Here is a 14,729-nt window from a genome sequence, read left to right on the forward strand (position 1 = left end):
CACCCCAGGATCCCGTTGGCCTTCTTGGCCACCAGGGCACACTGCTGCCTCATGGTCAACTTGTCGTCCACCATGACACCCAGGTCCCTCTCTGCGGGGCTGCTCTCCAGCAGGTCCACGCCTAATCTGTRCTGGTGTCCAGGGTTATTCCTCCCCAAGTGCAGGACCCTGCACTTGCCCYTGTTGAACCTCATGAGATTTCTCGCYGCCCAGTCCTCCAGTCTGTCCAGGTCCCTCTGGATGGCAGCACAGCCCTCAGGGCTATCAGCTRCTCCWCCCAGTTTGGTATCGTCGGCAAACTTGCTGAGGGAGCACTCCAGCCCTTCRTCCMGGTCGTTAATGAATAAGTTGAACAGGACCGGACCGAGAACTGAYCCCTGGGGGACACCACTAAGTACAGGCCTCCAGCTGGACTCCRCACCATTGACAACCACTCTCTGCACCCTGCCATCGAGCCAATTCCTAATCCACCTCCCTGTCCACACATCTATCCCACACCTTTGGAGCACCTTTGGGTCCTTTTTCTTCTTCTTCTTTTTTTTTTTTTTAGAAAAATCTGGTTTTATTCTTTCCATATATTGCCCTTCTGAAAATGAATTGCAGAGCTTGTGTTGCTTTTCCTCCTCCACTCCAGATCTGTCAAAAGACGATTGTGACCAACAGAATGTTTGGCTCTGTAACTAGTGGAGTCAATCTTTGGGCTGAGGAAAGCCAGGTTAAATACTAAAGAAAGTAAAGTTTGTTTAGAAGTTAGTTACCAAACATGGATAATATATTGACTTCTACTCTGAAAGAACCTCAAATATTTAATAGGACCTTTCTGTAGGTCCTGTTCCTCTATAGCAAGAGTCTGGTCTGGCCAGATCACACAACAGCATGAGAACTGGTGAGCGTCTTTCAGTGGTTGCTTTTTCCTGGCATTAAGAATTTAACTTTCATAGTTTAAAACTGAAAAGTCCATCATAATCACCAGATTTTTGAATAAAGATCCTTTTTGGGAGTGAGAATGATACATATGAGATTGTTWCTTAATTACGAAATGAAGTAAGACGTAAGAAGGCAAGAAAACGGCAAGGTAGCTTTAAGCCCACACCCAGTGTTTTTATTTATGTTTTAGTAGGCTTTTAGATTACTAGCTGTCGTGCAAGAAATGGCCCAAGAGGGGTAGAATTAACTGAAGTTAATCAGTTACAGGGCAGCAGGGACAGAGTTTCGTGCTGATACAAATCTCYGCAGTGCTCCGGCAGGCTCTGCGGCCGTCCTGACTTACAGCGGTGGAAACCGGCCTCGTACCCTGCAACCTCAAGCCTACAGGCGGCCTGTCGTGCTCTCGCGCTCCCYGTTCCGCGCCTCCTCCTGCTGCTCTCCCACATGAGCAGGGCCACCGCTGCCAGCCCGCTGGGCCCGGCCGGGCCGCTCTCCCTCCACGGCCCCGGTGTCAGCGCCCTCCAGGCAGGCCGCGGAGCGGGAGCTGGAGGCAGCGGCCATGCCGAGGGGGGGCCGCCGCTGGGTTTCATGCTTGGCCGGCGCTTTGTTGCCCCTGAATGCTCTGCCCCGGGARCCTTTGTGGAGAGGGCGGGCACCGCGGTGGGATTGAGGCGCAAGGCGATTGCTGCTCCATGCGTGGACAGAGCATGACCAGTTTGGCTGCAGCCACTCACGGCCGGGGTTGTCCCTTACATCACTGTCAGCCCATGGCTAAGCCAGACACAGGCAAACAGGCTCTCGTTGTTTTTCCCCTTTTAACGGCAAAGAAGAAAGCCTGGGAAAAGAGCAGAGATCCCAGGCCTTCCTTGAGAACAGCTGAATATTGTCTGCATGGTAATGAAGGGGAGAGAACAACACAACCCACACAACCTTTCTTCCCCCCTAGGACGGCGCTCACAAAAGCGGAGCGCCTAATCCAAAGGCCTGTGGCAGAAGAGCAAGGCATGGGGAGGAAATGCCCTGCAGTCCCACAGCGCTTGGGCACAATTTAGCAGCAGCCAAAACGTGCTGAGGTTCCTGGGAATGCCAGGCAGCCAAAGGGTTTATTGTTTCTGACTTTCATGGCAATGGCCTTGAAACTGATTTGGGGAGTTTGCAGCAATATAGTAATACAGTAGCAGAATCCCTGTTTAAAAATGTGATGGTAGCACACACTGTGTATTTGTAACAGCCCTTTCCCATCCTGTCAACAAGCTGAAGATGGGCACATGCATGTTGTTCATCCTTCTTTTTGTAGATTCCCAATATTACGTAAGAGAAAGTTATACTTTGTTCTCTTTTGAAACCTCCAAAGGAGTGTGATTTTTCTGTTTTTGATAATATTCTGGGCTGTTGCTTCTTTCAAAAGTTCATAAAAGGAGTGTGGGAAAAAAAATGAAGAGTTTGTATCTATTTGGGATACCATGAGCCCTGGGGCCATTTCTCTCTGCTGGCAGACTAGTTCTTATTTGTCCAGCTCCTGTGAAATATCCACACTCACAAACACCTMTTGGCGCCAGAATTACTGTCCCTATGGAGGAATGTAGTTGTTGCGAGAGAATGAGCATTGAGCAAGAAAAGAGTTTCATGAGCAACTGTCTATGCTATATTGTGTYTATGCTATGCAGGCACATCTACCTGTATTGTGTTTGCTTTTCTCTGGAAGCCAGGGCTGAACACAGCTGTGGGGCAATGGGCTCATGGTAGGCTTGTGCTGTTTGAGTTATTCAGCAGCACCTCCGCTTAKCTGGAGCCTCCTTGGACTAGCAGGTGTTTTACCAATTCCTGACTTAGCTGCCAAGTTCCATTCCTTCTTCATGTGATGTTCTTTCTAAGATGTCATGTGGACGGATCTCATCTGTGTGACTAGCACCTACTCCCCTATGCTGAAGCTTGAATGTTACTGTCATGGAATTGTGCCGCAGATAATGGAAACATGTGCCTGGGAATTCACATATTATGCTATACACCTCTGAGAACTACCAGGAAACCTTCATTTAATTGCAGCTGTTCTTCTTTATCGCCAGTCTCTTTSGACCTTACGTTTCTGCGACAACGTTGCCATACAAATTAAATGTCTTTACTTTTCTCAATGTTCAGCTTCTATTTTATTTATAGAAAGCAATCCATACTTCCTGGGTTTGTCTTGGATACATTCAGAAAGCTAAGCTCTTCCTAAAGCATCAATTAATGTAGTCCTTGTGTAGCCTAGGCATTTGGTTTTTAGGGAGAAGAGTTTAGATGTACATCCAGATCAGGCTTAAGGGCAAAGTATATATGTGTTCATGGCATACGTCAGATCCAGCAGCTGAAGTGTTTTGGAGCTTGTTAGCGGTCTGCCTCTGATCTGCTCCACTTTTATCTCATCTTTGTGATCAGGACTAGCCAGAACTATGGATAATGTCATATCAATGCCTTGCACAATGGCACTCTGGCTTCTCTGTCTATTATGTGTCACCTTGTGTGCCCTAAAGCTAACAGGCACAGCATGCCATTGCATCATACCTGTGCTGTGATTGACTAACACTCCCAGGTTTTCGCTTTCGTTTCATATGATGTAGCATGAAAGATATTGCAAGAAGAAGTCACCAGAGAAATACAGAACTTTGACAGCTRCATAATATCCATTCATAAAGCTTTCTGGGTCTCTGCAGCGATATAATCTTCCACTAATGCGTGATATCTGATTATAGCCTGCATCAATACGAATGTTATCACTGGGTACAAAATCATCCGAWACTTAAAATATATATATATATATGTTGCTATAACTAACACAAAGTCTCCATTCAGATGTGCCTTTGCAAAGAAGGACCTSAGCGTGTGCTCTCAGTTGTGATAGTTTACCTCTGACAGGCAGAAAATGGCAAGAATTGTTTCAGCATCTTAAGGCATTGTGAGCTTGATATTAATTAATTAATTATGTAGATGGCTCTGTGCATTGTTCATTTTTGTCAACAAAACACATTCCCCTTGCACATGAAAAGGAATTGTTGCCTTCTATAAGAAATCAAGTTCTGATTCTTTAGAAATTAGGCAAGTATAGTAAATTTGCTAATAACCTTGCAGGAGATTTTTTGGAWGCGCTATGAAGGTTACAATCCACCATCTAAATGTTTTGTTTCTTCAGCAGCTCAAGCTCAGTTAGAGCAAAGTGGGKTTTTTTTTGTTTGGTTGTTTTTTTGGTTGTCTGTTTTAAACATTAAAACTTAATTTGACTGAACTACAGAGAAGTAAAACTATAATCTGGTTCTGTATTTTATTATAAAACAAACTAGAAATATGTTCTAGTTTTACTCTGTTACTAAAACTAACATAATCTGGTTCACACTATATCTTTATCTTTCTGTCTCTTTTTCAGAGACCAACTTGATCTTATAAAATGATTAAMAAAGATATTTTTCCTTACTCTACAGAAAGACACAAAAAGCAAGCTGCATTTCCCAAAGATGAAGCAAGTAGTTCAATCATCGAAAACAGGCCACATCAAAGCTTCCTTGTCATTTAAGAAAAAAACCACAATCAGAATATGAGTTTTTGTAAAAGTATACTTGACAAGTCTGAAATCATTTTAAGTGCCAATTTACATGTTGGGGGTAAGCATTTCTTCATTCTTCAGATCTATGTGTAACTCTTTAGTGCCCTCCCCTGTCTCAGATTGGAAATGCCTACGTATTGTAGAAAAATCTTACTCATTTACAGTTAAGAAAATGACATTGTGACCTTACTGCTAAAATGAAGTATTACTATAGGCTATTTTCCCTCCAACTTCAGTCTGTTTGTGGATAAATCAGAAGTGGGAAACAGAGCATTTCATTCAGTTGTAGAAAAAGAATCAAGAGCACCAAGTATGTGTGCTTTTAACTTGTTCATTTTTTCCTCCTCTTTCCTCCCAATTTTCCATTTTCCTGATGAAACAAGAACAGGATTGTGGTTCCACCTCACCACTCTGGGTCACTCAAAAGTTCCTTCATCTGTGCCACTCTAACATTGAACCTGCTGTTCATTTTACATGGGAGAGGGAAGTGTGGCCCCACTAASAGGATCAGTCCATACCCTCCAAGAGTGATATCTAAATAGATGCATTCATCAAGTAAAGAATGAATACAGTGATATTATTAAGCATGGTAGTGACAGCATATAGAAAAATGAGGTGATCTATTATATTTGCAGATTCAGGAGACTTACCTCACCAGTACTTCAAGACAGCTGCACCGATGTAGCAGCCAGGGTAGCATCTATCTCCATAGACTGTTGGAGCAGCAGGACATGCCAGTCCCACACAAGGTCAAGAAAGTGCAGGGTACCAGGGATACAGGTTTTCTCAGACTTTTGAGAGAGGTTGTCTGAATTTGCTTTGCATCCCTGACATAAGGTCCTCAATAAGATTCATTTAAATTATGTTAGTCTCATTTCTGGATACCCTAAATAAAGGAGAGAGACTTCCTGTTWAAAAAAAAAAAMAAACAAACAAAAAACAGTTTCCCYATGTGTTCCAAATTTTCCCCATCTCCCTGTCATATCCTTTCACAGGGCAGGATTCACTAGTAAGTTAAACTGTTAAATTCTGGTCTTTCCTTTCTCCTTAATAATATACTAAATACATACTTCTGTGAACATTTTAACCCTTGGTGGTCTGAGAAGTATAAGCATAAGAATCAAAAGAATTTTGTTTGATTTTCTTTCTTGTTCCCTTACTATTTTCTGGGGTCATTCTATGGTTGTAATCCTCCAGTACAGAGAGAAATTTGAGTCCTGCTTTCCACTGTTTTCTTCCCGCCACGCAACATGTGCTAAAATAAGAATCTGTCCATCTGCCTTCCTTTGGTCTACGGTGTTTTTTTCGCTGACTAAAATTGGATCTTATATCCCACAAGACATTTATATGGGTTAACCCATCTTAATGTGCTGTAAAGACAACTAAATAGAGGAAAGCAAGACAGTAACTAGAATATATAGGTCAAAGATTTCTTTGTCGTTCGGTTAATCCAGTCTTTTTAAAAAAGAGGCAGAAAATAATCCTAAAAGCTGAGCTTATCCAAATCTATTAAAACATTGCTCCCAAATCCCATGTGCATTTTATTTAGTATCTTTAAAGTATGTTTTGTAAATGTTATGTATCACAATAAAAAGCAACAACAACAAAAAAACCCTAGATAATTCCAGTTTGTTGACTACTGGAAGTGATTGCTTCCAAGTGGTGATTTGAAAATGTTCCATTTCCAAGTATGCAGACGGACTGTGCCAAGACTGAGTTAAGATCTGCAGCATTTGTCTGCAAATCCAAAACAATCAGTAGCTAATTTGGATTTTGGACTTGACTATACAGTGATCATCCTTACAGGGAATCTGTTTTGAGTGGGGAATCTGTGTCAAGTTCATTTTAAGATCAAGACTTCAAGATAGCTGCGCTAGTAGTGCAGGCATAATCACAGGCATTGATGCACTGATGTCTGTCTAGAGCAGTCCCAAACTGCAAAATGTATTAYGTTCTCTTCTCAGATTAGGCTCGTAAGGGAAACATGTTGTTACAGAACAAAGAGAACCCTATTTCGAGCAGCATGTCTTGAAAGGCATGTGATATCATGTCTTGTGGTTATGCTAAGCATCAATCCATATTATTATTTGTTGTGTATTTTATTCTATTCTATCACTGAAACAATTTTGCAGGCAGACTATTTGCTGTTCTTGCTGTGCTTTCCTTCAGCACCCACATCGCCCAGCGGTGCTGTGCCCTAGTGAACATCTTGAAACAATTCTTTTTCTACCATCAGATCACTATGAATATGAAAGACTAAACAAAAATGATTGCTATTATTTTTCTGTTTCTTGTTTGCAAAGACTGAGATAATTTACCTTTATCTGCTTTTTGCTGAAGATAAATGTTAGGAAAGCAGATTGTATATGGCTGTTGTTCACATCAACGTTGCTAAGACTTCAGTACAGAGATGTTGTTGCAGTTGGTCAAACATAAAAAGCTTCTGGTTTTAACAATAGCTCTTTGTGGGGGATAAAGGGAAGAAATGATTAAGCTTCTGCAAAGAATAAAAGAGCTGAAATGAAAACAGCTTCATCTAAAATAAAGACCCTGAATGGATTTTGTTATATGGTTTTCAGATCTGTGGGATGCAGAATAACTGAAATAGCTGAGAAAACAATCAACAAGGGGCAGTCAGAGACAGGCATGGGTGAAATGAAGAGAGAATTTTTGCTTTAATATTATTCAGAAACTCATACTGATTTATGTGCTTTGCTGTTTGCTTTTCTCTTGCTTTCAAGGGAAGGTGATTTTCTACATCTGTTGTAATGAACTAGTTTGTATCTAAATATTTAACTGATGCTGCATAAAAATATCACAGAATCACAGAATCACAGAATCACAGAATCACAGAATGGTTAAGGTTGGAAGGGACCTCTATCATTACCACCTGATAGAGCTAGGCTGTCTCATAACCACTGCTGAAAAATATCATTAAATGTTTTTTTTTTTAAAGCAAAGTCATGAAATTCCAGATAACTCCATTTGAAATAACTGGCAACCCTCAGACTCTCAGCTACCTGTTTAGGTCAATAAGAAATAATCATGCTGGGCTTGTTTATCAGGAAATACTCTGCAGTCCCTGAGCATTGCAATGCTCCTGATTGAGACTGAAGTGATTTTTTGTACCAGACACACTAAGTGGGTGACATGCAGCTAATGAGTCAGTTGTCTGTGCCTCTTTAAACACTCAGCCACCAACGTCTGGAGCATCTTTGTTATCCTGATTCCTGCCAAAATTTTAACCAAAAAAATTCCTGTAGGTGATGTGTATTGTATTCAAAAACAGTGTGAAAAATACTATGGATTTCTACATGTATAAATATCTTGCTGTTTATGATTTGCAAACCAGATTCCCTAATTCTACCAGAAGCATGTTTCCAATTGTAAAGTGTCACAATGCTAGACAGGATATGTCACATCTAAAGCCTATTCAAATTTTTAGCAGAAACAAGTTTTCAAAACATAGTTTATTTTGGCAAAATATTTTTTTTACTTTATTTTCTGTCAAAAAGTGCTTTTGATTTCTTGGTCTGTAGCCTAAGCTATGAAGTTTCACACCCTCAAAACTTATTTAATGATATTTTTCATCAGCACCTGTGAAAATATCAGCCTCTATTAGCTGCTAAATTTCTCTGCTCTTATAAAATACTTTTTTTCCCCTCCCTTCTAGAAAAGAGTCATTATTTCTGAACCACCTACCTGCTTGGGAAAACCCAGTTTCACTGRGTTGAAGGTTCGTCTGTTATTTGGGTAGTGGACATCAGCTGAAGCTGCCAGCTCTTCAGAGATGCTCAGCTACCCTTGGTTGGACCTCATGAAGTTCTAGACACTAATGCCACCAACTATGTTTCACCTTTTATTTTTTAGAAAATAAAACTATTTTTTTCCAGGTGATGTCGCTACTCATCCTAGTTTATTGACTAAGARTGTATTCAATAACATAAATAGAGATTCAGAACAATTTCAAACAAATAGGACAGTGTGTAACTCTAAGAATGTGTTTTTCTCAGTGAAATGTACCATCTTTCCTCCTCACTCTCCCAGAAAAAGCAATTTTTCTCAATTGTTCAAAATTCCACACCACGGACGTTGCTTGGATTTTATATGCAGCACACTGTGAATGTTATAGTAATTCAATTTGTATACATGAAAATCAAATACACTGCAAAATATAATGATTTACTGAAACCCATAAATTATCTAATAAGAAAGTGTCATTGTATTGAGGGATCTAATGCATTGACCCCACACTATTACAAGACAAAATTTCCTTTCATATTCCATATTAACTAGCTATATGTTATATTAGATTTTCTTTTTATTTTAGGATGTCTATTTATTTTAGTTTGAGAAAGAACTTAAGGACATTTTTGTATTATGGTAATTCTGGTTTGCTAGCATCATTTTACATAACTAAGGTAAAAGCTAAGTATATCTGTATGACATATATGAGCAATTCATTCTCTTTGTGGTAGCAAAAATTAATGAGGGGTAAGAATTACTTGTGAGGAAATATCTATTTATTTCAGGTGTAAACAAGCAACTTCGTAATTTACAAACTACCTCAGGTTATTCAGTATAATTTCATTAAATGTATTTTAAATTTATTTTCATTGTATATATTTGATCTTTCATTATGATTTATAAATCAAATTTCATATTAATGTTATACAAAATAGTGAAGTATAGTTTCAGTGTTTTTCTCTTAAAGTTTCTAAAAAAAAAGGGTTATTCTTAAACACAACACCAGGCTACAGAAGTACTTAAAATACTCTGATATAAAAATCAAATAATGCACTGTCAGTTTCTGGAAGTACTAAATATATAATCAGCTTTTAGTTCAGAATACTTTATATATTCTATATCCTTCATTCCAGGTAATTTCTTTCTTGTCTGGACTCTTTTAAAATCTTATTCGTGCATTAATCTATTAAAAACAGCCATTTCCATTCCAACTTTTTTTTTTTTTTTTTTTTTTTTTTTTTTTTTTTTTTACANTTTTTTTTTTTTTTTTTGTAATTTAGGTTTACAACATCTTACTATGTTTTCCTCCTTTCATGTTCAGCTGTTTAAATACAAGTTTGGGAGCAAAAGTCTGACAAGTGATGATTTTATTGAGATAATCATTTCCAGGGATCGGCAACTTCAAATCCTTCAAAATGAGGCTTTTTTAAGTAAAGCTGTATCTAAATCAGCGCAGTGCTTGAAAAGTCTAGAGAAGAGGAAACAGCCTATGTCAGAGCAAAAGCTAAAAAGAACCATTTGGAGACTCTTCAGATGATCTTACACGAGTTGGGCCATGTTCAGCCTGTAGTGAAACTGGCTGGAATAACTGCAGAGCCATTAGAATAGCCCAAGGATAAATGATATTTCAAAAGACTGGAAAAGAGACTACAAAGTGCCTACCTTTGAGAGACAGGAAAAGGGAGGAATATGAATTATAATCTGCTTAATTAACAGGAAAAATAATGCCAGTGTTAGAAAATAATTGTAGGCACCCAGAAACTCATAACTCAGAGAAATTACAGTTTCATCAGACAGAAATTGCATAAAATGAGCATAACTTCCTTCTATAATATCACAGGTGAAAGAACGGGTCTTGAAGCAGAGGATTCGATAAAAGTTACGGACATTGTGTGATAGAGCAATTTCACAGTAAACCTTGAAAGTATATTTTTGAGAAAAATTAAAAGTGTCTACCAAACTGATTTTAAAAATTCTTGATAGGACAGATAAGAGAATGATCAAACCCTGAACAGCAGCCAGGCATGTCCCACTGTATCACTGTCAATTCCTGAGATGCAGCCTTRCTATCTCAGCATTCAGCTTATTTTGTTGAAAAATAATGTCTTATTCTAGCTGAGAACCTCATGCTGAGCCATAGCAGTGCATGTGAATTTAAACAGGTAAAAGCACCATCTATTTTAATTCRTTTGAATTAAAATGTGGTCTGATGCCACAACTTCACCATATAATTTCAGGACTCAGACTCCAGTGAGTTGACAAGTGAGTTGCTTTAGTGTCACAGATATGTGTGAATTCAACCAAAAATTCCCAGGTGAAGTTCAAGTACCTTTCAGCTAGAGGTAATAACAACTAGAACAGTTTCGGCTTTTGCAGCTCAAGGTGTAACCAGCCCAGGAAACAGGGCTAAGCTGAGCCCATGGGCAAAGGAGGTGGATGGGGGCCCCAGGTGTGCCAGGCCAGGGCCACTGGTGCCCTCAGGAATCTGACCAACGTGATCAGTGCGTTTATGACATACAGCAAATGTAAGGGGAAACCATTTTAGTGCAATACTATCCAGATCTCTTGCCTAATCACAGACTGAATAAATTACAAATCATCCTTTTGGCACAAAAAAATGGTTGCAATCTTTCTTTAAAGTCTTAAGAATACCTGCACTATAACAGGCATCTAAAGTCACCTAGTCATATGCACGGCTATTCATCAGGTCCCGCATTTTTTGTCCCAGGCCATAAGATGATTTGCATATTTTTTTAGCTTTTCCTGAAGGAGATTCCTTATCTCTTAATATTTGATCACTCTTCTGATCTCGTCTTCTGATGGCGTCTTCTATTGCCTGTAGTCGACACTTTTCATCACCTTCAATTTTTTGCTTCTGAAAGTGGTTGTTTCTTTGTTTTAGGTAGTTAATTTCCTTGCTGCGTTGCACTCTCTGCTGCATAGTTTTGGCCAGCATTTCTTGGGCTTGCTGAATTTTCGTCTCAGCTATTTGCAGCAACATATTTTTACGTCTTTGCTTCTCTTCCTCTGACTCCTTTGCTCTAAATCTGGCCATGAAACTTCGTTTTTCTTCTTTTAGAGCTTTTTCCTTTGATTCCCTATTCCTTTCCTCCATCAGGTGATCGAGGATTTCTTTGGATCTCTGGAGCTTCTGTTCTATCGCGTGTCTCTTGCAAAGCTCACCAGCTTTCGCCTGGTGATCAACTTGATCTTTCAGACGCCTGTGTCTTGTCATTTCATATTGATTCAGCTCTTGTCTCTTCTTCTTCCCTTCAATTTCCCTTGAAAGCCTTTTCTCACAAGCCCGTGACATTTTATCTCTAAGCACGCTGTATTTCATGTCCCTAGTACCCTGCTCCATCAGCTGCTTCTCTCTTAGCTGCTTTTCTTGGCAGTGTTTCCTGTGCTCAGCTTGCAGCTTCGATCTTTCAAGCTTTGCCTTACGCTTGGTTTCCTCCTCCTGCGCCAGTCTCTTCCATTTGTTCTCTCGCAACATCATGTCTTTCTGCCTGGCCTCCAAGAGCCGTTCCTCATCCTGACGGCATCTGGCCTTCCTTTGATCCTGGTCTCTCTGCCATCTCTTCAGGTTTTCCACCATCAGCTGTTGCTTCTCCTCCAGCCTGGATCTGAGCTTCTTGTCCTGCTTTCTCACCTCATCCCAAACTTCGGAGTCGGGAAGCTGCCGCCCCTCTGTGTCCTGCTCCTCCTGGCAGTGGCACAGTCCCGGGGTGCTCACCATCTCCCCTTTTTCCGGCATGAAATCCTGCTTCTCATCACCAAGACCACGGAGCCTCTGCGGGGATGCTCCACTTCTTGGCCTCTGCTGATAGTGGCCATCAGAGTAGAGATTTCCCTCCTGCGCGTCTTTGTCCTCACCGCTGCACCCCTTCTCCACATCCCTATCCAGGTCCTGCAGGCTGGTGCTGCTCTCATACGGCTCAGGCMAAGCCTCATCCTCATCCTCATCCTCCATCTTCCCAGCGTGGCGGCCGGCGCTCTGCAGCTGGTCCAGGGAGAAGAAGGACGAGCAGGGGGAGATTCCTGAGGGGCCACAGCACCGCCGGGCTCCTGTGGCCATTCCCGGCGCRGGTGCTGCGTGGCGCCGTCCCCTACCAGGCCTCGCCACCGACCGTGATGCCCCGGGCCCGGACCGTGGGGCCCGACGGGGGCTGCCGCGGCGGGCAGCGGGCAAGCGGGGGCCGCTGCGCCCTTCGCCGCTGGCCGCCACCACGGGGCCGCGCAGCTGCCGGGCGCGGAGCGCGCAGCGCCGCTCGGCCATGTCCTGCCAGCGGCAGCAAGGCCGCGGGCGCGCTCGGAGCCCGCCCACGCCCACCTGGGGACGCCTCACGGCCACCTCAGCGCGGTGTCACAGTGGGGCAGCTGCCGCCAGGGCGCTGCGGCCACCGGAGCTTGAGTAGGGGGTGACCTCGAGTCTGTGCTCCGGACGTGTCTCTGGAGCCAGATGTGAGGATGTGTTGGTGCTGCCTGGCTCTTAATAATCCCTTTTTAATAATATATATTTACATTTTTTTACTTTTTTTCCCTTTTTTCCACCAAACTTGTGATGGGGCAGGAAGGATGACCCTGTAGTTGGGGGAAAGTCACAGGGGACCATGTTGTTGTTGTCCACAGTGTCCCTCCCTAAGAGTCTGGAGCACTTTGCTAGTGCTGCAAACCCTGTTGCTCAGGCCCAGCACTGGAAACGGGAGGAGTGAGGTGGGAGAAATGTGTCATTTGGGGCTCCTTTGTCATGCAGGGGGTAAGGCAGAGCATCCACGTGGCAGGTATTTAGTGAAAACAGGTGGTTTCTGTTGGGTAAATCCAAGAAGGTGGCATGGATGTGGTGTGGACCAGTTCCTCTGATTATACTCCGGTTGTTGACAAGCTTTGCTTCCAAATCAGGCTCCTTTCACTCTTCATTCACTTTTTCTTGCTGGTTAGTGCCAAGGCCAAGCTTAATATGGTGATTGCATCCTTAATATGTTTCTTGCAGAGGTATTGATGAAGTTGAGGCTAGTTTCACAGCAGACATATCAAGGAGTCCATGCACCAGTGTTACAGGAGAATCTTGTGGGTGTTTGGACCTAGTGTTAGCCCCAGATGCTGCAAATACACCCAGATGATGCAGATGCACCCAGGTGGTGCTTAAGAGTTGCATGTAAGGACCTGCAGAGGAATTTCCATTTCTAAATCCCTTGGTGAATACAGCTTCTAGCTGTGCTGCTGCGATGAACATCTCTTCCAACATGGAGCTCTCGGGCCAGCTGCCAGGAAAGGTCTCCGGGTAGTTCAGCCCTGCACCACAGAATGACACTTGGTTTCTTTGTTCCCTTTGGAGTGACCCTGTGGAGCGATGGGCTGGGATGTTGGTTATCGCCTTTGTGGCTCATACCAATAAAATAGGCGGCTCTGATGTAAATCATTGATGTTCTTTCTAGTCTCTGCATGTGCATTAGGCAGTACAATGAGAAGTATTAATCCACCTCGGATGTCATGAAGATGTAGATTGCTGTGAATAAGCCTCACATCAATAATTAAGAGGCATTGCCCTTCTCACAGACGGTTTTATCTTAAGCCCTCATTTGAAGAAACTGTGTTTTTGTCAGCCTCATAGATGACTTTTAATTGGTTTTAACAGCACTGAGCACTTTGTATTTATTTTCAAAATTACTCTAATATAGGATTTTTATTTAGTCTGCTATCCTCTGCAATACTTTGCATAGATTTTCTTCAGTGTACTTTATTTTCTAGCTTTTACAGTACAATTTATGTTTTCTGGCTTCCTAGTGGGCGTTTTCTTAATCCGCTCTTTAAACATTGTATACCTATGTTACATCTTTGATTTATATTGTCTTAGGTAATACTCCATTCTTTAAATTTTGACTCAGAAGTATTGATTTCATTACTCTAACRCACTTATTTTGCCCATGAAGGTTCTTAAATATGAAGATAACCCCCCCAAAACCTTGAATGAACAATAATGAACGCTTATCACCCCACATTGTCTATATTTGCCTGTATATCTATCCTGTATTGCAACAGATTGAATGTTTCATAATAAAAAGAGCTCTTAGCTTCCTTTAAAGTGACAGAGACAATTTGGTCTTGGGATTATTGTTTAAGTAGCTGCTAAACATAATATACTTCAGAGCAGAGAGAACATGGAGAATGATGCAAATGAAAGCAGACTGCCTTTCCGAACCATTTGACTCTGAGTTCATAAAATGATTTATGAAAATGCAGTGCATGGGGATGAATTACAGAGGGACCAAATTCATTTTTTTGTAAAAATTATGCCTGTGGAAATAAGGACAAGGAAGATAAAATTCTCTTACAGTCAAAGTACTATAAACATGCTAAAAAATGGAGCATCTTTATGCTAAAATATTCTATAGTATAGATCATTCCTCATGGAAAAGCAATTTCWATTAATACCTGAAAAATAAATCTAACAGGGGTATTTATACAAACTGTTAAT

The 14,729-nt window shown here is 41.4% G+C and overlaps 1 protein-coding gene across 1 annotated transcript; it reads right to left on the minus strand.

Annotated features, from left to right (window-relative positions):
* Positions 1-10,931: 10,931 nt before the first annotated feature.
* On the minus strand, positions 10,932-12,530 carry CCDC185 (coiled-coil domain containing 185). The gene has a single exon (XM_026054606.1). The coding sequence runs from the start codon at positions 12,528-12,530 to the stop codon at positions 10,932-10,934; it is 1,599 nt and encodes a 532-aa protein (XP_025910391.1).
* Positions 12,531-14,729: the final 2,199 nt, after the last annotated feature.

Source organism: Nothoprocta perdicaria, unplaced genomic scaffold, assembly GCF_003342845.1.
Source record: "Nothoprocta perdicaria isolate Ctin4 unplaced genomic scaffold, notPer1 scaffold_123, whole genome shotgun sequence".
NCBI classification, from domain to species: Eukaryota; Metazoa; Chordata; class Aves; order Tinamiformes; family Tinamidae; genus Nothoprocta; species Nothoprocta perdicaria.